Consider the following 21565-nt stretch of genomic DNA (forward strand, 5'->3'; position numbering starts at 1 on the left):
CCGCTGCTCGCTGGCCCGCCCCGTTGCCACCGCCTCCCGGCCCCGCCGCCGCCCCGCACTGACCCTGTCCAGCCGAGATGCTGTCGCTGCTGGCCCGTGCAGCGTGCCTGTGCCGCTGCTCGTGGTGTTCGCATCAGCTGCCGCCCGCCTCCGTCGCTGCTGGCCGGCAAAGGAGCACGTACAGGGGAGCTCGGGCTCCGGCCATGGCGACCACGGACGAGCACGGGAGCGGTGGCAAACGACACTGATCGAAGGGGAAAAATAGGGGAATTGGGAGAGGAGCTCATCACGGGGAGGATGGCGCGCTCGGGGAGAGCTTGATGGCGACGGATTTGACGAAGGCGGCCGACGTCCCGAGGTTGAAGAAGACGATCAAGGCGATTTTACATCTTCATTTTGGACCATCTGTTGGAGTTGTTCTTTTGGACCATCAATTTGGACCATCTGTTGCAGTTGAGCTTTTTTCGAAGCTGCAAAACGCACTTTTTGGCGGTCCAAATTTTACATCTCCGGTTTTGGACCGCCAAATTTTGGACCATCTATTGGAGATGCTCTAAGGAGTTTGTACACGGCCCGCTGCACGTGACAACGAGGCGCGAGCGAACAAAACAATTGCGTGAATCTTGAAGTCAATATAAGGATCCAATGGTCCAGAACTTAGAGCATCTATAACTGGACTTTGTCTCAAAAACAAAAAAAATCTATAACTGGACTTTGCAAATCCGGCCCTCAAACGCCTGCGGACGCGCATGGGTGTGTCCGCGGACACTGACCAGTCAAACCTTAAATTTGTGTTCTCACAATCGGAATCTCAAATCCATACAAACTCATGCAACTACGTCGATGCACTACACATATCATCTGGCTACACCATCACTACTAACTGCCATCGGGCTACCAAAATTTGGCATATTTGGCTACGATGGTGATCATCCACGGCTACCCTTTCTCTTCCCGGCACCCTTGCTTTCCTTCTCGCGGAAGTGCCGGTCGAAGACGCAGTAGGGATCAAGCCGGATCTGCTCCTCGCCGCCGCCGTCCTCCTTCTCCCCCTTCAGTGGCAGTTCGGCCATGCCACGGACCGCCCGATTCTGCTCTTGGGCGAGGGCGCGCCTGTTCCTCTGTTGTCGTTTCTTCACAATGCGGGCACAGATGGCTTCCTCCTCTACGACCGACTGCGCCGCCGCATCCACTGCTGTCATTTCCGCCGCGATACGGGCCTCGGCGACCCTTGTACTCTCGTTCCCATGGCGGGCACACCGGTCTCGGTGGGACTCATAGCCCGCCTTACTGGTGATGGGGAAGGAGAGATTTTCTGGCTACCGGGACCACGGTGATCCAGCCCTAGAAGATCCAAGCGTCCGCTGAGCTGACGCTATGGACTCGCGCCGGGCGCTGTCCTCCTAGGAGCGACGAGTGCAATGCGAACCGCCATTGCCTCCTCCAAGTCGCACGGGATGACACCCCATTCGACGAATCTGGACTGGTTGGAGTCAAATCCGCTGCCCACCATGCCGGAAATTGTCGGAGGTGAGTTTGGGTGGTGGAGGGAGTGAAGGGGAGTGGAGTGTGAAGTAGCTAGGGTTTGGTCCGGCGAGCGGATGAAGAGGAATATATAGGGCGTCGGGTAGGCCCGCCTGGGCCGGGTCCGACGTGGCGGACACGCCCGGGCGTTTCCGGCCCGTTTGAGATGTCCGTCTTGATCAAAATTTAGTGACCGGATGCGGAGGTCCTATTGCGCGCCTTCAGCGCCGTGCAGGCTAACCAGCGCCCGCAGCAGCGGCTGGATGGGCCGGCCCACAATCGCGCAGCGCAAAAGGGACGGTCGAAAAAGAACTCTCGATCGGGATCGATCTCGCGCCCTTGCGCTTGCAACGAGCAGCTAAATTCTGGTGGTCCACTCAAAAAAAGAAAAAACTAAATTCTGGTGGTTCTTTGCGGCGCGAAAGTTTTAAAGAATAGAAACGTAGACGCACTATTAATTTCACATTATATTGTAGTATTAGATTTTCTAATTATTTGAAAACATGTGCACATATTACAAATGAAGTTTCCTGCACATATTACGAATAAGGTTCGTGCACACGCAAAAAAAGTTCGCGTATTAAAAAAATAGTTCACCAAATAGAAAAAGTTCATGTATTAAAAAAAGTTCACAACGATGATATCATGGTGCTAGTTGTGATGTCTTTGATGGTTGTGTGGTAGGAGTTCATTTATATACAATAAGACCATATCTAGCCATGTGCTATGCTTTCAAGCGAATATCTTATTGGTATATTTATTCTTCCTTTTGGATATCTTGTTCCTTCATGTTGTAGCTATTTCGTGTGTACATCCTTCTTTATGGATTGATATCATCTTGATTTTCATCCACCTAGAACCTTATACACTTGAGAGAAATTATATCTCTAGTTGATATCCCTTTCTTTCACGTCCACCGTTTTCTTTCTTGTGTTATTTCTTTGGTGGCTCCGTGAAAGCTTTTTCCTTGAGTGCTTGTCTTATCTTGTTGCATCTTGATGCACTCTTGTGTGGTGAAGATTATTTTCCTCATGCTTGTCTTTACGAGGCTTTTGCCATCTTAATTGGTATCCCTCGTTTTGATGAGGCTTTCATCTTCTATCTTCACCATGGGTTGTCGCAAGCCTTGTTGTTAATTCACATTTTAGTGAGCTTGTGAACCCATTTGCTTGTTGGGTGTGTGTGGGGAGGACATGTCATGCATCGTGTATCTCATTTATCAAAGACTATGTTGATGCTTAATGCTCATCCTTATATTAGTCTTCTCAAGTGCTTTGCCATGACTCACACACATCTTTTTGGTTGAGCCTTTTCTTAAGTTGCCTCGTTTACATGTTGCTCAACCATGTGTTTGTTGCAAGTTCTAGGCTTTGTTTCCTTTATGCTCACTTGCACTTGTTGTGAGTCTTTATTGATTTTGGGGAAGCTATGATCCTATTTTGTGCACTTTGTATCCAAATACAACAATTCCTATTTGTGCACAAATCATGGGGAGCTTTTCCAGTTTCTTTAGAACACTCCTTTGCTCATATCATAATATCCTTCATTCATGTGGCTCATAGGATCTTTGGTCTAGTTGGTTCAATTGATATCCTTTGATTGCTTGCTTCAATTGGTATCTTTTGATTGCTTGATTGCTTGTCTCTCTTTGTTATGTCTTTGTGGCAATCTTAGTGCCTCAATATAGTTTGTGTTCCTCCAAGTATTTACCTTTGGATATGTGTATTGCATTCCACTCTCTTGTTGAGAAATACACAATTTATGAAGGACCACAATTTATATTGGCCTTCTAAGCTTTTCGCCCATTTTGGCAATCGATGCCAATGGGGGAGAAGTTTCAGAAGAGAGTTTTGTGGAGAAGTTCAGAGAGTTATTTCTTCTTGCTTTAGTTTTTATCTCCTTAGCATTTGCATCTCATATGCATGCATTATTGGTTGTTGCATTGCATGGTGATGCATAATTCCTTATATAAACTCTCTTGAAAGTGATTGTCATCAATTACCAAAATGGGGGAGATTGAAAGAACATGCGATGCCCCCATGTTTGGTTTTGGTAATTGATGAAATCTCTATGGACTAATGACTGCCTTGAGTTATATTTGAAGGATTTCTCCATAGGTTTTTCTTGAAGTCCATTTGTTGGTTTCAAGGAGTTTATGAGTTGACCATGGTGCTATTAAGGAATTATCCAAAGATTGGTCATGTGAGTGTTGAGCTTATTGCAAGCATGTCTTGAAGAAGAAGATTGTGTGAATATTCATGTTTACCTTCAAGACATCATCTTAATGGAGAAAGTTGGAAAGATTCAAGGTTGATCAAGACTATATACAAAGAGTGATTCAATTTGATCAACTCACAAAGCGTAGAAGATGTACCGAGAGGGATCAAGTGATCCCATGGTATGGTAAACATTGTCCATTACACTTTGTGTACTAACCCATGGTCTATGTGAGAGTTCTATGTGGGGTTAGGTATGTGTCCATGGGCTTGCGTCAAGAGGAAGATATCATACAACCCATGGAGAGGACGACATCAAGTGGTGATCGTCTTCAAGATTGCTGTGCGCAAGTTCAAGTGGAGCATCACGAAAAGATCAAGTGCTTGAAGCTTGCCGTCCATTGTGGTGACAATGGACTTGTGAAGATGTGCGAAAGAGTGGCTCACCCATAGTGGTTTATGGGGGAGCAATCAACTAGTCTTCATCGATCCATCGCAATCAAGAAAGGTGGTCCAACTTGAGGGAGTCAAGATCGTCATCATCTAGCTCAAGTGGACTATGTGCAAGGCAAATGTTTGCCCTTGATAGGTTTTCTATTTTACCTGTCTCATGGTGGTAGTTGGGAGACCGGGTTATAGGATCGATTGCCGTACTATCAAGGGGGGCTCTCGATGAGTAGCTTGATCGTATCGTTCATAGAGAGCTCAAACCATTGCATCCTTGCATCATCTTTATTGGTTCTTGTTTGGTTCTTCTCCTTGTGAGTTTTGGAGCTTATGGTCATCTTGATGACAAGCTCGAGTTCATCGAAAACGGAGTTCACATGCATCTTCTATAATGTTTTCGATGTTGGAGGTTTTGCCAGTTCTTCTCTTTTGGAGATTTCACTCCTCTGTTTTCTCTGTTGTGTTCCTGAAAGCCTCAAGCGGTAGTACTGCTCTCTAGAGCGGTAGTACCTCTTGTAAGCGGCAGTACCACGACCCTGTGCCGCGCGTAGTACCGCTGCTTCTGGAGATACATTTTTTCGTGTCGGGTTTCGCGGTAGTAGAGCGGTAGTACCTCTTATAAGCGGTAAGCGGTACTGCCTCTCCACCCGAGCGGTATTACCTCTTATAAGCGGTAAGCAGTACTACCTCGCCACCCAAGTGGTAGTACCTCTTATAAGAGGTAAGCGGTACTACCTCTCCCCAGAGCGGTACTACCTCTCTGGCAGAACTACATCTCGTGTTTTCTCTCTCGTTGGGTTGTTTTGACCGTGCTAAGCGGTAGTACCGCTCCTCCAAGCGGTAGTACCGCTTGTACACGACCTGAGCACATAATGGTTGGATTCGGGAGCCCCTATAAAAGGGGGTCTTCTTCCCCATTCAACCTTATCCTTTGAGCTCGTGTTCTTCCCCCATTGTTGACGTTCTTCGAGCTTGCTAATTCTCAATCCCTCCATGGATTCTTACTAGTTTTTAAGGGAAGAGAGAGAGAAGATCTAGAACCACATTTCCACCAATCACTTTCTCCTCTATGTGAGGGGAACCCCTTGGATCTAGATCTTGGTGTTTTCCTTCTTAATCTTCCTCTCATTTTCCTCCATAGCTTTCGTTGCTTTGGTGGGATTTGAGAGTGAGGGACTTGGGCACTCCGTGTGCCCTTGCCATTGCATTTGGTGCATCGGTTTGAGTTCTCCACGATGGTACGTGGAAGTTACAAGTTGAGAAGCTTATTACTCTTGGGTGCTTGGTGCCCTTGAGCTTGTTTCTCTTGGGTGCTTGGGCGCCCTAGACGGTTGGTGGTGTTCGGAGCTCAATCATTGTGGTGTAAAGCTTCGGGCAAGCGTCGGGGTCTCCAATTAGGTTGTGGAGATCACCCCGAGCAATTTGACGGGTACCGATGACCGCCCCAAGGGTTGCCAAAGTATACGGGTTCGGTGACCGCCCTCAAGGGTTGCCATTTGTACGGGTTCGGTGACCGCCCTCAAGAGTCCCTTAGTGAAATCACGACATCTTGCATTGTGCGAGGGCGTGAGAAGATTACGGTGGCCCTAATGGCTTTTTGGGGAGCATTGTGCCTCCACACCGCTCCAAACGGAGATTAGCATCCGCAAGGGTGTGAACTTCGGGATACATCGTCGTCTCCGCGTGCCTCGGTTATCTCTTACCCGAGCCCTTTACTTATGCACTTTACTTTATGATAGCCATATTGTTCTTTGTCATATATCTTGGTATCACATAGTTGCTTATCTTGCTTAGCATAAGTTGTTGGTGCACATAGGTGAGCCTAATTGTTTTAGGTTTTGTGCTTGACAAATTAACCGCTAGGTTTATTCCGCATTTGTTCAAGCCTAAACCGTAATTATTTTAAAGCGCCTATTCGCCCCTCCTCTAGACGACATCTACAATCTTTCACCCGGGACTCCGACGACGAGCGGTTCCTTGACGCCTACGCTCAGACGTCGGAGGAGGACATCACCGAGGCATAGTCCGAGTCGGAGAATGACAAGTAGTAGCAGTTTTTCATTTTATTTATCTATCATAGGAGAAGACTATGAACTATCTATGCACTATTTTGTATCGTAGAAGTGACGAACTATCTCACATTTGTACTATCGAAACCAAATGTGTATCGAATCGTAATTTACATAGTAGGCGTCAAGAAAAAAAAAAGAAATATAGCGCGCCTGCTGGAGCGGCTCGGGCGCGCTTTATTTTGCGGCGGCCACTGGAGCCAACGCACGGCTGCGCGCACAAGCTGGCTCACCCGGCACTGTATACTGATTTTTAGCACGCCGCGCATTGGGCCGCTGTTGGAGATGGTATAAGACGCTAAAAAACGTTTGTTAGCGTTTTACACTTTATTTTATTTTATTTATACCCTAAAAAAAGATGTAAGATGCTACAAAAAGGTTCCCAAAATCAATCCCCTCGCTTCGCTAGTACTACTCGCCGGCGGCGTGGACAACGCCATCCTCCCCAGCCGACCAAATCACCCACCGAGAGGAGCCCTAGCATGAGCACGAGAGGGGAGATGGCTCCCCGCCGCCGCAGCACCTCTCCGCCGCCCGCCTCTCTGCCAGACGACGACGACATGCTTCGGGAGATTCTCCTCCGCCTCCCGCCGCGGCCTTCCTCCCTCCCCCGGGCCTCCCGCGTCTGCAAGCGTTGGCGCCGCCTCGTCGCCGACCCCCGATTCCAACGCCGCTTCCGCGACCACCACCACGGCAAGCCTCCTCTCCTCGGCTTCTTCTTCGAGGACTATCGCTCCTGTCCGTTTGTTCCAGTGCTGGATCGACCAGATCGCATCCCCCGGGATCGCTTCTCCATGTCTCGCCGCGAGGACAACCGCATCGTCGACTGCCGCCACGGGCTTGTCCTTTTCCTCAGCGGAAGGCCGCCGCGCAGCCCAAGTGTGTGGGACCCCGTCGCCCGCAAGCAGCGCTGCCTGACCCTCCCACCAGAGCTGGACAACGACCGGATGTACTTTTTCAACCGGGCGGTGCTTCGCCCTGCCCGCGGCCAAGGCCGCCGTTCAAGCCAATTCCAGGTGGCCCTGGTAGCCTATGACGACAGAGGAGAAGCAAGAGCTTCGGCATGGGTTTACTCATCGGAGACTGGCATATGGAGCAAGAGCAAATCACTGCAGCTGCAATCTTCTGTACCTATGGACCAATCCAGTACTTTGATTGGGAATTCTCTTTACTGGTTACATACCTATGCACCGCATGTGCTTCAGGACCATCGTCAGTATTTCGTACTTGAGTTTGATCTGAATAATCAGAGCCTAGCCATGACCGAGCTGCCGGCACACATAGAACCCGGGTATCACACATTGAGGATTATGCCCGCCGAAGATGGTGGGCTTGGCTTCATCCATCTCTCACTATTCAATGCCCAATTATGGAAGAGAGAGCCTGATTCTGATGGTTCAGCTGTATGGGTGCTCGACAGAGCTATTGAATTCGGGGAACTTGGATCAACTTGCAAGGGTGACTCCCTCACTTTAGTTGGGTTTGCCGAGGAGAGTAATGCAATCCTTGTATCGACAGCTTCTGGTGTCTTCGTGGTCTATCTCCAGTCAATGGAGTTTAAGAAACTTTCCAATACGGTGTTCTTCTTTCCCCATTATCCATATGAATGTTGCTATGCTGCAGGTAAAAATATCAATCACCATATTTTTTTACTTTGTATTATAAGATCAATTTATTTTTTGTAATTAGTTGCTGAAATGCTTATCATATACTATGCTGATGATTGAAGCTCAGTTCAAATCATGTCAATTTTTCCTTTTGCTGCTTGATGAAATCTTTAAAAGAAAATATTGCATCCGTCCCAAATTACTTGTCTTAGATTGATATTGATATAATCTAAGAAAGTAATTCAGGACGGAGAGAGTAGTCCTTAAGGTTGCTGTTCTTTTCTGTTGGTCATATGCATAAATTGTGTTTCGAATGTAGTCTTATGTGCTTATCTGAAATATATATCTTTTCAGCACCGATAACAGTTGGAAATCAATGCTATGGTTTTTGTCACCTGTGGAAGGGCCATGCTGTGATTAGCTAGTTCAGATGTACAACTGGAGAAAAAATTGGCCGTACCTATTATATGTTTCTTGTGGGGCTTTTAGTTCTGCCATGTCTTAATTTGCTCCGCTTCGTCTGACAAGGAATCGTGTTTACTAAAGATGATTTCTAGAAAGTATCTTTTCTTGTGCGTGAATTGTGTTATGATAATATTCAGTGCTGGTCTGCAGTTCTCTTGATAATGTGACACATAACAGTTAAAAAAGAATATCTTCCTGAAGTGAGTCCATTTGCACTAGAGAATAAATTATTTTCTGCATGTCTCATGTAATTTTTCTCAGATTACATAACTAGACAACTTTCAGTTCACCTAGATATTCCATTATATTGCTCTTTTCTATCGATGGTTTTCCATCCGAATTATCATTGGTTCCTGACTTATTATGCTCGTAGGTACTGGCATTGTTGATGTACATGGCAGAGATGAAGTGTTGAAATATATGGGAGATGCTCGTCTGTTAGCACATGTTAGTACTTTGTGATGACTGAAAAGGTGACATGACTTTATCTCCTGGACGTGTTCATCAGGGATATATGTGTCATTTTACAATATATTGCTGCATGGGCTTTGACTGATGATTTTTTATATGAAAGTATTAAATCCCTTTGTAATTGTAAGACATCCACTACTTTGCCTAAGTAATTGAGAACAATATATACCGGAACATAAGAATCCTAATCAGTACAGTTTCCGTTATCACACTAGTAAGTTGTACTAACTTATAAGCATCTCTAATCAAGTCATATGTTTTTTTTAAAAATGCAGTCAATTTCTCAACTTTATCACTAGTGTATATACTGTTGACTAGGTTCATAAATTAAAATATTTCTAGGTTACATAAATTTGTGAATTTATATGGAGGTATTATATCGTTTTGTTAACTCTCGATGGTAATAGAAATAGTGGTCAAATGCTCAAAGCTCTGCTCTTCTAGTGCCCTGCAAAGGTTAAAATGACATCCAGTTTGGGCTGAAACAAATGTTATTTATGAGTTATAAAGTACTCCCTCAGTCCCCAAATGTAAGACTATTTTTGACACCATGATAGTGTAAGAAATGATCTTATATTTTGGGACGGAGGGAGTACCTGCCAATACTATACTTGTTCTTATGTGAGTAGTTCTACTTCAGTTTATAAGAAGTATATGCTATGCTTATAATTAAGCTGAATGTTTTTATTTTCTATTGTTTTGCCATTTATTTCCCCAATGATATTTCACTATTTAAGGTATTCTTTGTGAGCTAACTGATTGGATTATTGTTATTATGCAGGTATGTCCAGGTTGCAGGAATGGCTTACCCGGTGTAGGTTCTTCTGTTTTCTGGTGTTGTGGTCAGGGCCAGTGATGGTCCACTCCATCTGAAAATTGATCCAGTGTAGTAGTACTCATCAAGTGTGAAGTACACTTGGAGGAATGAACTGTTTAACTTGTTAGCTCCCACTCTTATTTCAGTGACCTCTGTAGAGACAGCACGAAAATTGGCTGTCTCTTGCTCCCTTGCACAACTTTATTAAGACTTTGTCCCTTGTACAGGTTGATTAAGGCTTCCAGTGGCTCGTTTGCTTGTGTATCACTATTTTGAGTGCATTTGCCAAGCAAGCTCGGCTCTTGGTTGACGGGTTGGCGCTCCATGAGTCTCACAGTAAAATTGGTTGCTCATGCTGGAAACAGAAAAATCCAGACATCTTCATAGGATTCTGACGCTGCCTAGCAGCTACTCCCTCCGTCCGGAATTACTTGTCACAAAAATGAATGTATCTACAACTAAAATACATCTAGATACATTCATTTCTTGGACGAGTAATTCCGAACGGAGGAAGTAGCAGTGTGCCCTAGGACACAAACAAGGCTTATGATAGTGGGAGGGGGAATGCATGACTTAGCGAGGGATGGTCGGGATGGTGGAAAGAGCGGCCGCCGGTGGCAGGATCGGAAAACTTGGCCCAGAAGCGATTGCCCCCAGATCGCCAACCAGTCACTCGATAAGGAACCTAACCGTCACTCACGGAAAGTACCCCGCTATGTTGTAGCTATTTAGAGCATCTACAACCACAAGTAGCGAAATCCGGTTCCAAACGCTCGCAAACGCGTCCGCAGACAGTGACCGGACATCACACAAAAATTCATTTCCACATCCAGATACACCATTTTCAAATCATAAAATCCGTATTATGACATGCAGCGTGAAACTAATCTTGAGCGGAATTCATCCCGCTCCCCCTGTCCATGTACGGCAGCTGGTTGCGCCCCTCTGAGTGTTGGTGCGGTCATCAGTGAGGTATAGTAGGACATGGGACACACACTCGCTCACATGACTTGAGTCGTCGTCAGTCTCCCATGCCCTACTCTTCCTTGTCGGAGCCCGTCGCCTACATGTCGCCGGTGGACGTAAGATCGATGATGGATCCATCGTGGTCGGAGCCAGCCACGTCCGCCATGACGTGGTTGCGGTGCCCGGGGTGGCCGTGCACCATACGTGGCGCCAGAGAGTGCGACTCCGCCTCGCCAACGTTTGCCGCGAGGGCTGTCGCGGCCTCCCACGCACGTTGCCTCGCATGACCTTCAGACGCCAGACGAACAACACCGCCTCCGGTGAGGCAGCGGCGACACGCCTCGTGCCGGATCCATGCGCCATTTGGGCGGACGCAATGGATTCCCAGAGGAATGAGTCCGACTTCCGCCGCCGGGCGGACTCCTCCCAAGAGCAGCGGAGCGCAAGACGGACGATCATCTCCTCCTCGGGGCCGCGTGGGACGAGCTTGGGGTCAACAGATCTGGAGATGTAGGACACGGATCTGCTCCCGCCATGCCGGAGAAGGTGGGAGATCGCCGGACGGGAACTTGTGGGCGAAGGGGAGTGGAATGCGACTGGGGTTTTGGCCGGAGTGTGGATAGGGTCCAATTTATGTGGGGTCGGATGGGCCGGAGTGGGTCGGATCCGACGTGGCAAGCGTGTCCGTGCGTCCCCATAACATCTCAAATATGGGCTGGATATGAAAAGTGCTGATCAGTTCGAGTGTTTGGCCGAATATGGGTGCTCGGTTGGGTGACATTTTTCCGTCCGGGCAATGTCCGAGACGGGCATGGGCCCAGTTGCAGATGCTCTTAGCCCCTTGAAGGAGTTGCTTATGAGAGCCCAGGTGAAGAGGCGGAAGTAGACGAGGGGCGTCGTCGCCCTGTTTAAATTAGCACCATCTCTTAGGAGGGACCCTGTACATACAAATATTCAGGTGACCAATTATCGACCAACAAATATTACTCCAAATTCCCGGGGAGAGTATTACGCAGATTATGGTTACTCTTTTTCTTTACAATTCTCAGGATCCGGTCCCGGCACGACGTCCGTCCATGCCTCTCGTGCGCCGACTCGGAGCAGTCTGGACACCCGAGAGATAAGATAAATCTCCTTGTCTTACCCGCCAGCAGACCCCCTCACGGTCAGGCAGGCACCATGATGCACAACACGATCCAGCGGGAGATCCAGAGGGAGAACCGGCGGTGGCTCCTGCTCCGGCTGATGGAGGAAGGCCGCGTCGACCCGCCGGCTCCTGCTCCATCTCCGATCTTCCGTCACCGTGCCAACATCTTCGTCAGGGTAATCTATCCATCTACCCACATAAACTTGAACCCATCGCCGCCGGCCTGCACCGTCATCTATCTATCTATATCAAACATACTATGATAAGTATGTAACCAACTATCTTTGCAGTGTGCTTTAACCACGCTGAGCCTGGCGATACTGGCCTCCTTGTTCGTGCTCAAGTACAAGTACCACGACCCCGAGCTGCAGCACCCTCTTCTCATGGCGCTCTGTGTCTTTCTAGCTCTCTGCTTCATTCCTGCCGGGTTCCTATGTACTCAAGACTAATTGCCTCACATCCAAACTTGGATTCTTGTTTGTTTTGAGGGTTAGGCAGGCATATTATATTGAGTGCGGAGTTTCTGCTCCCGAGCTCATCTGCACCCCCGCTCAGAAAAAAATCAAAATAAATACTAGAAAAATTAAAAAAAATTCAATTTTTTTTGGGTGGTAGATAATTTGATGCGTGAGGTCCGGTCCAAATTTCAACTCATTTGGACATCCGAGCAGCTCTCGTTAAAAAAGACAAATTCAGGGTCTGTAAAAAAGTTTACTGTTTATGCACTGTTCTGCTCCGATTTGTCTTTTTTGCCGAGAGCTGCTCAGATGTTCAAATGAGTTGAAATTTGGAGCGCACCTCACGCATCAAATTATCTACCATACAAAAAGATTTGGAATTGTTTGAATTTTTCTACTATTTGATTAGAATTTTTGTCTGAGCGGGAGCAAATGAGTCTGGGCACTGAGTTGGATTTCCGATATTATATACCCTTATTTCTTCTTCTTCTTTTTTCAGGACTGAAATGCATGGTTGGTCCATAATTAAATGCATGGCTTTTTATATTTTTTAAAATCCAATTGCGTCGGTCTGCGTTGTACGCATTTACGGGCCGATGGACAAAACCAAACACCGACGTCCCTGACCAATCCAAACGAACAAAAAAAAAAAGACCGAATACGCGTTACATTTAGTTTGGGCACTTGAAGTTGGCCTAAGCGCGTTAGAATAGGATTTCGCTCTCCATGTTAGCGATTGCATGTTCTCCTCTCATGTGAACAGAAGAGAGAGGCGAATCTCCGGTGTCTTTGTTTCCCCCGCGCTCGCCAGCGAGCCGTGGGTTCCCTCTCCCTCCGCCGGCAACTCCGACGGCAGGAGGGTGGGGGACCCCGAATCTCTGCTTTGGTGTGTTTATAGGTATGAATAAGTAGGGTTTCGACCGTCGGCGTTGTCGAGATGGAGGTGATGCCGCAGATCCTCTCCCTCCGCGTCGTCGTCCTTTGGGGCGTCAACGTGGTCCTGGCGGCTTTTGGTGATCAGGGCTCTCCGTCAATCTTCCGTTCCTGCGAGTGGTCGGTGAGGCGATGCTGTCGAATCCCTCGCTGAGGATCTGGTCCTCCGGCCATGTCTTTGTTGAGTCGTCGCCTCCTCCAGCGACTGTGCAGGGCTAGTGGGGTGGTGTGTAGGAGGTTCACGCGCCAGTTCTTCCTCTCTCTTGCTCGCCGGCGAGGGAGACGATGGATGGGCTTCAGTGTTTCTACGCCTCGCTACTCCTTCGTCGGTGGGCATGCCATAGCCGAGGTTGACGACTTCCCGTCTGCGACAAGACCGGCCGCTGAGTCCAAGGTCTCGCTGGCTTCGGGAGGGAGCGTTGGCGCCAGTGCAACATCCTCGACCTGTATAGGAGTGTGCAGTGTGGCGGGCCTCCAGGGACCCGTTTAAATTTTCATCTTCTCTAGGATTCGTTGTACCACTAAGGGCATATTCAACGGCAACCCGCAGATCTTCTCCCGCATCCGCCCGCGGACATGGATGCGGGAAGCCACCATCCAATGCTAGCCGCATACATATCGACAACAACTCAAACTAACCGAACGAAATTCGATCAAACACAACCGGATTTCATATAAGCACAACCGGATTCCATATAAACATGACGGATTTCATCTAAACATGACATATTTCATTATATTTACATTAACTAAGCGGAACTCATCCGGCTAGGTCTAAATGGTCGTTGGCGTCTGTTCCCCGTGTCCGGCCATGAACCAAGAGAACTGAAGCTTCACCATCTTCAGTTCCGCCTCGGCGCTCTCCAGCTCTGTCACCGTAACCTCCGCCTCGAGGTGAAGCCGTCCACCTCCGGTCGTTGGCGTCCGTTCCCCGTGTCCGGCCATGAACCAAGAGAACTGAAGCTTCACCGTCTTCAGTTCCGCCTCGGCGCTCTCCAGCTCTGTCACCGTAACCTCCGCCTCGAGGTGAAGCCGTCCACCTCCACATCGCCGCCAAGTGACTAATTGACCGATGATGTTGAGCCCATCAAGCTTGGCATCGACGGCAGGGGAGAACGGCGACCTTCCTGGGACTAGACTAGCGGCGACCTACCGTGCACTACTCTTCCTCGCTGCCAGCGGCGCCAGCGGACATGTCGGCTTTGTGGTCGTTGCGGCGGGGCACGGACTCGACAATGTCCTCCTCGTCGTCGTCGGTCTCGCTGAACACCGCCTCGGTCGCCTCGTCGTAGCAACCCTTGCCGGCGGCCGCCACCTCCGCCAGCAGGCGGATCTCACGGGCGAAGCAGTAGGACTCGAGCAGCGTGGATGGATTCCGCTGTCCAGACAACGTGGTTCGAACGCATGTGGGAGGTTGTCCGGACAGCGTGGTTCGAACGCATGTGGGAGGTTTGCGGGTAGGCGTTGGAGATGCCTGTCGGAGTAATGGGCCACGGGTAGCCTAACCCAAGTCCCTGAGCATTTCAAGACATTCGGGCCGGCTGCGCCCCCAAGCATCCAGGATGAAGCGCCGCCTTCTAGTGGTCGGCTGACTCATACGGCCGGCTGCTGGAAGACGGCCAAGCACCAGAAGACGGCCCCGAGACAGGCCGACTCCTAGCAGGCGGCCTATGACGCCCTCAAAGTCTGTGCCCCCATTAAGAAGACAAGACAGGATGTGGCTACAGTGTAGCTCATCACCCCCACGTCCCGGGTGGCGCGGCCACAGTGCCCCGTACAGGCGGAGATCACCGCACGGCGTGGCACTGTTGCAGCTCCACCCTCGACAACATTCCTGTCAGGCGGAGCCCTGCTCCCACGACGGCCTGTCGCTACGACCTGCAGGCGGCGGGCCCTACAGGCCGCGAGAGCCCAGAAGGCGGCAGAAGCCTGGCCGGACGGACCTGAGGGAGGCCGGCTCCTAGCAGGCGGCCAGCTCCTCCCTCGATGTCCATGCCCCATTAACCAGATGAGACGTGGTGTGGCTACAGTGATCTCCCACCAGACGGCGGGACTGTAGCCACACCCCTCTCGACCAAGCGTGCGTCATTAGCATTACGGCTGTAGTAACAAGCAGCCGGCAAGACCCGCGAGCGGCGGAAGCGGCCTGTTGGCCCCGTACCGGACCAGTCAGCGGGGCCCACCAGGCGGCGGGCCCCAGCAGCCGGCGGAGAAGCCGGTGGCCAGAGACACTGACAGTCGGGTCCTACACCCGGCCAGATTACCATTGTACCCCTGGGGGTAGGCCTATATAAACCCCCCAGGGCACCCATGCAAAGGGGTCCGGACCTGTTAGACCTAGACTCACATATCGAGAAAGGAGAGAGCTAGCCCTGCTTTCTTCTACCTCTAGCATACAGCTCGAGGAGCACCACTGTACTCACTAGTGCCTTAGTGGTCATGCGGAGACCCCGCAGAGCAGGACTAGGGGTGTTATCTCCTAGGAGAGCCCCGAACATGGGTAAAGTACGTCGGCGTTCGTGTCTACGCCTCATCCCGCTTCTGGGCACCGGCGACGTTCTACTCGCTCCCACCATGATAAGCCACCCTTTGGCATATTTCGCACCCAACCCCCGACATTTGGCGCCCACCATGGGGCGAGGTGCACCGTCGCCCGGAGACCTGTTCTGGACGGGAACCTTGTTCCTCCCTGGCGAGCGCAGCCAGCCCGGCACTCCAGACGGCGTACGCGGAGGTCGTCTGCGCGGCAAGCTACCTCGCCGATCTTGTTGGCGAGATTCGCCTCTCCGACGAGCCCGTATCTGATGCGGGCACAGATGACCCCGAGAGCCGCCTCGTCAGCCTCCTCGACCAGCTCCACGTCGTCAGCGGGCCTGTTGTGGACTTGGAGTCGGTTGGTTCTACCGACCCGATGCTTGTCAATTCCAACACGGCGTTGCTCGACGCTTTCCCCACCAATGTGATGGTCTACGACGAACCGCTTCCTCACGCGGACAGTGGCGGAAGCACCGTCACGGAGGTGCTTGTCATCAGCCATGGCGAGCACTCTGGCAGAGGTGGCCAGGATCCGCTGCAGACGGCAGTGCGGGACCTGGCCGCGCCCCTACCCGAAGACGCCGACGGCGAGGCACTGGAGGCGCATCGCAAGGCGCTCTACGATAGCGCCCAGAAGCTGGCCGCGATGAGGCGCCTCTCCGAGGCCTATCAGCGCGAGGTCGATCGCGCCATTGGCGGCACGCCAGCCGCTGGCGAGCCCAGTCGCATAGGCGCCATTCGGCAACGCAGGGCCGCCATCGCCAGCATGCTGGGGGCCGATCGCCCGACTTACACCACGCCCCAGGAGAACATACGAGCCGCCCAGGCGGCTGTTGGGGAACGCAGTAATTTCAAAAAATTTCCTACGCACACACAGGATCATGGTGATGCATAGCAACGAGAGGGGAGAGTGTGTCCATGTACCCTCGTAGACCGAAAGCGGAAGCGTTAGCACAACGCGGTTGATGTAGTCGTACGTCTTCACGATCCGATCGATCCAAGTACCGAACATACGGCACCTCCGAGTTCAGCACACGTTCAGCTCGATGACGTCCCGCGAACTCCGATCCAGCAGAGCTTCACGAGAGAGTTCCGTCAGCACGACGGCGTGGTGACGGTGATGATGTTGCTACCGACGAAGGGCTTCGCCTAAGCACCGCTACGATATGACCGAGGTGGAATATGGTGGAGGGGGGCACCGCACACGGCTGGAATAGATCAACAGATCAACTTGTTGTCTCTAGAGGTGCCCCCTGCCCCCGTATATAAAGGATGGAGGAGGGGAGGCTGGCCAGCCCCTAGGGCGCGCCAGAAGTGTGGAGTCCTACTAGGACTCCCTAGTCCTAGTAGGATTCCTCCTCCCACATGGAATAGGAAAAAGGGAAGGGAAAAGGAGAAGGAAGGAAGGGGGCGCCCCCCTTCCCTAGTCCAATTCGGGCCAGACCATGGGGAGGGGTGCGGCCACCTTTTGAGGCCTTTCTCTCCTTTCCCGTATGGCCCATTAAGGCTCAATACGAATTCCCGTAACTCTCCGGTACTCCGAAAAATACCCGAATCACTTGGAACCTTTCCGATGTCCGAATATAGTCGTCCAATATATCGATCTTTACGTCTCGATCATTTCGAGACTCCTCGTCATGTCCCCGATCTCATCCGGGACTCCGAACTACCTTCGGTACATCAAATAACATAACTCATAGTACAAATCGTCACCGAACGTTACGCGTGCGGACCCTACGGGTTCGAGAACTATGTAGACATGACCGAGACACATCTCCGGCCAATAACCAATAGCGGAACCTGGATGCTCATATTGGGTCCTACATATTCTACGAAGATCTTTATCGGTCAAACCGCATAACAACATACGTTGTTCCCTTTGTCATCGGTATGTTACTTGCCCGAGATTTGATCATCGGTATCTCAATACCTAGTTCAATCTCGTTACCGGCAAGTCTCTTTACTCGTTCCGTAATGCATCATCCCGCAACTAACTCATTAGTCACATTGCTTGCAAGGCTTATAGTTATGTGCATTACCGAGAGGGCCCAGAGATACCTCTCCGACAATCGGAGTGACAAATCCTAATCTTGAAATACGCCAACTCAACAAGTACCTTTGGAGACACCTGTATTGCACCTTTATAATCACCCAGTTACATTGTGACGTTTGGTAGCACACAAAGTGTTCCTCCGGTAAACGGGAGTTGCATAATCTCATAGTCATAGGAACATGTATAAGTCATGAAAAAAGCAATAGCAACATACTAAACGATCAAGTGCTAAGCTAACGGAATGGGTCAAGTCAATCACATCATTCTCCTAATGATGTGATCCCGTTAATCAAATGACAACTCATGTCTATGGTTAGGAAACTTAACCATCTTTGATTAACGACCTAGTCAAGTAGAGGCATACTAGTGACACCATGTTTGTCTATGTATTCACACATGTATTATGTTTCTGGTTAATACAATTCTAGCATGAGTAATAAACATTTATCATGAAATAAGGAAATAAATAATAACTTTATTATTGCCTCTAGGGCATATTTCCTTCAGTCTCCCACTTGCACTAGAATCAATAATATAGTTCACATCGCCATGTGATTTAACATCAATAGTTCACATCTTTATGTGGTTAACACCCATAGTTCACATCGATATGTGACCAACACCCAAAGGGTTTACTAGAGTCAGTAATCTAGTTCACATCGCTATGTGATTAACACCCAAAGAGTACTAAGGTGTGATCATGTTTTGCTTGTGAGATAATTTTAGTCAACGGGTCTGTCACATTCAGATCCGTAAGTATTTTGCAAATTTCTATGTCTACAATGCTCTGCACGGAGCTACTCTAGCTAATAGCTCCCACTTTCAATATGTATCCAGATTGAGACTTAGAGTCATCTGGATCAGTGTCAAAACTTGCATCGACGTAACCCTTTTCGACGAACCTTTTGTCACTTCCATAATCGAGAAACATATCCTTATTCCACTAAGGATAATTTTGACCGCTGTCCAGTGATCTACTCCTAGATCACTATTGTACTCCCTTGCCAAACTCAGTGGTAGGGTATACAATAGATCTGGTACACAGCATGCCATACTTTATAGAACCTATGGCTGAGGCATAGGGAATGACTTTCATTCTCTTTCTATCTTCTGCCGTGGTCGGGCTTTGAGTCTTACTCAATTTCACACCTTGTAACACAGGCAAGAACTCTTTCTTTGACTGTTCCATTTTGAACTATTTCAAAATCTTCTCAAGGTATGTACTCATTGAAAAAACTTATCAAGCGTCTTGATCTATCTCTATAGATCTTGATGCTCAATATGTAAGCAGCTTCACCGAGGTCTTTCTTTGAAAAACTCCTTTCAAACACTCCTTTATGCTTTGCAGAATAATTCTACATTATTTCCGATCAACAATATGGCATTCACATATACTTATCAGAAATGCTGTAGTGCTCCCACTCACTTTCTTGTAAATACAGGCTTCACCGCAAGTCTGTATAAAACTATATGCTTTGATCAACTTATCAAAGTGTATATTCCAACTCCGAGATGCTTGCACCATTCCATAGATGGATCGCTAGAGCTTGCACACTTTGTTAGCATCCTTTGGATCAATAAAACCTTCAGGTTGCATCATATACAACTCTTCTTCCAGAAATCCATTCAGGAATGCAGTCTTTACATCCATTTTCCAAATTTCATAATCATAAAATGCGGCAATTGCTAACATGATTCGGACAGACTTAAGCATTGCTACGAGTGAGAAAATCTCATCGTAGTCAACACCTTGAACTTTGTCAAAACCTTTTTCAACAAGTCTAGCTTTGTAGATAATAACACTACTATCAGCGTCCGTCTTCCCTTGAAGATCCATTTATTTTCTATGTCTTGCCGATCATCGGGCAAGTCAACCAAAGTCCACACTTTGTTCTCATACATGGATCACATCTCAGATTTCATGACCTCAAGCCATTTCGCGGAATCTGGGCTCATCATCGCTTCCTCATAGTTCATAGGTTCGTCATGGTCAAGTAACATGACCTCCAGAACAGGATTACCGTACCACTCTGGTGCGGATCTCACTCTAGTTTACCTACGAGGTTCGGTAGTAACTTAATCTGAAGTTACATGATCATCATCATTAGCTTCCTCGCTAATTGGTGTAGTAGTCACAGGAACAGATTTCTATGATGAACTACTTTCCAATAAGGGAGCAGGTACAATTACCTCATCAAGTTCTACTTTCCTCCCACTCACTTCTTTTGAGAGAAACTCCTTCTCTAGAAAGGATCCATTCTTAGCAACGAATATCTTGCCTTCGGATCTGTGATAGAATGTGTACCCAACTGTCTCCTTTGGGTATCCTATGAAGACACATTTCTCCGATTTGGGTTTGAGCTTATCAGGATGAAACTTTTCCTTATAAGCATCGCAACCCCAAACTTTAAGTAACGACAACTTTGGTTTCTTGCCAAACCACAGTTCATATGTTGTCGTCTCAATGGATTTAGATGGTGCCCTATTTAACGTGAATGCAGCTGTCTCTAATGCATAACCCCAAAACGATAGTGATAAATCGGTAAGAGACATCATAGATTGCACCATATCTAATAAAGTACGGTTACGACGTTCGGACACACCATTACACTGTGGTGTTCCAGGTGGCGTGAGTAGTGAAACTATTTCACATTGTTTTAACTGAAGGCCAAACTTGTAACTCAAATATTCTCCTCCACGATCAGATCGTAGAAACTTTATTTTCTTGTTACGATGATTTTCCACTTCACTCTGAATTTTTTTGAACTTTTCAAATGTTTCAGACCTATGTTTCATTAAGTAGATATACCCATATCTGCTCAAATCATCTGTGAAGGTCATAAAATAACGATACCCGCCGCGAGCCTCAACATTCATCGGACCACATACATCAGTATGTATGATTTATAACAAATCTGTTGCTCGCTCCATTGTTCCGGAGAACGGCGTTTTAGTCATCTTGCCCAAGAGGCATGGATCGCAAGCATCAAGTGATTCATAATCAAGTGATTCCAAAAGCCCATCAGCATGGAGTTTCTTCATGCGCTTTACACCAATATGACCTAAACGGCAATGCCACAAATAAGGTGCACTATCATTATTAACTTTGCATCTTTTGGCTTCAATAGTATGAATATGTGTATCACTACGATCGAGATCCAACAAACCATTTTCATTGGGTGTATGACCATAGAAGGTTTTATTCATGTAAACAGAACAATAATTATTCTCTAACTTAAATGAATAACCGTATTGCAATAAACATGATCAAATCATATTCATGCTCAACGCAAACACCAAATAACATTTATTTTAGGTTCAACACTAATCCCGAAAGTATAGGGAGTGTGCGATGATGATCATATCAATCTTGGAACCACTTCCAACACACATCGTCACTTCACCTTTAACTAGTCTCTGTTCATTCTGCAACTCCCGTTTTGAGTTTCTACTTTTAGCAACTGAACCAGTATCAAATACCGAGGGGTTGCTATAAACACTAGTAAAGTACACATCAATAACATGTATATCAAATATACTTATGTTCACTTTGCCATACTTCTTATCCGCCAATTACTTGGGGTAGTTCCGCTTCCAGTGACCAGTCCCTTTGCAGTAGATGCACTTAGTCTCAGGCTTAGGTCCAGACTTGGGCTTCTTCACTCGAGCAGCAACTTGCTTGTCGTTCTTCTTGAAGTTCCCCTTCTTCCCTTTGCCCCTTTTCTTGAAACTAGTGGTCTCGTTAATCATCAACACTTGATGCTCTTTCTTGATTTCTACCTTCATCGATTTCATCATCATGAAAAGCTCGAGAATCGTTTTCGTCATCCCTTGCATACTATAGTTCATGACGAAGT

The 21565-nt window shown here is 48.2% G+C and overlaps 2 protein-coding genes across 2 annotated transcripts; both read left to right on the forward strand.

The window, feature by feature from the left end:
* Positions 1-6632: 6632 nt before the first annotated feature.
* On the forward strand, positions 6633-9880 carry LOC123080406 (uncharacterized). The gene is made up of 3 exons (XM_044503329.1): positions 6633-7879; positions 8702-8801; positions 9581-9880. The coding sequence occupies exons 1-2, from the start codon at positions 6739-6741 to the stop codon at positions 8788-8790; spliced, it is 1230 nt and encodes a 409-aa protein (XP_044359264.1). The 5' UTR covers positions 6633-6738; the 3' UTR covers positions 8791-8801; positions 9581-9880.
* A 1772-nt stretch (positions 9881-11652) lies between these two features.
* Positions 11653-12332, forward strand: LOC123075327 (uncharacterized). Its single transcript, XM_044497962.1, has 2 exons — positions 11653-11905; positions 12020-12332. Exons 1-2 carry the CDS (start codon positions 11762-11764, stop codon positions 12176-12178), a joined length of 303 nt encoding a protein of 100 aa, XP_044353897.1. The 5' UTR covers positions 11653-11761; the 3' UTR covers positions 12179-12332.
* Positions 12333-21565: the final 9233 nt, after the last annotated feature.

This window comes from Triticum aestivum, chromosome 3D (assembly GCF_018294505.1).
Source record: "Triticum aestivum cultivar Chinese Spring chromosome 3D, IWGSC CS RefSeq v2.1, whole genome shotgun sequence".
NCBI classification, from domain to species: domain Eukaryota; kingdom Viridiplantae; phylum Streptophyta; class Magnoliopsida; order Poales; family Poaceae; genus Triticum; species Triticum aestivum.

What these genes read in the sequence shown, in the direction of transcription:
- LOC123080406 (XM_044503329.1), top strand. Translation starts at nt 6,739, where the DNA reads ATGAGCACGAGAGGGGAGATGGCTCCCCGCCGCCGCAGCACCTCTCCG. An exon ending in TGAATGTTGCTATGCTGCAG is followed by an intron (nt 7,880 to 8,701) that starts GTAAAAATATCA and finishes TTATGCTCGTAG; the next exon opens with GTACTGGCATTGTTGATGTA.
- LOC123075327 (XM_044497962.1), top strand. Translation starts at nt 11,762, where the DNA reads ATGATGCACAACACGATCCAGCGGGAGATCCAGAGGGAGAACCGGCGG. An exon ending in GTGCCAACATCTTCGTCAGG is followed by an intron (nt 11,906 to 12,019) that starts GTAATCTATCCA and finishes CTATCTTTGCAG; the next exon opens with TGTGCTTTAACCACGCTGAG.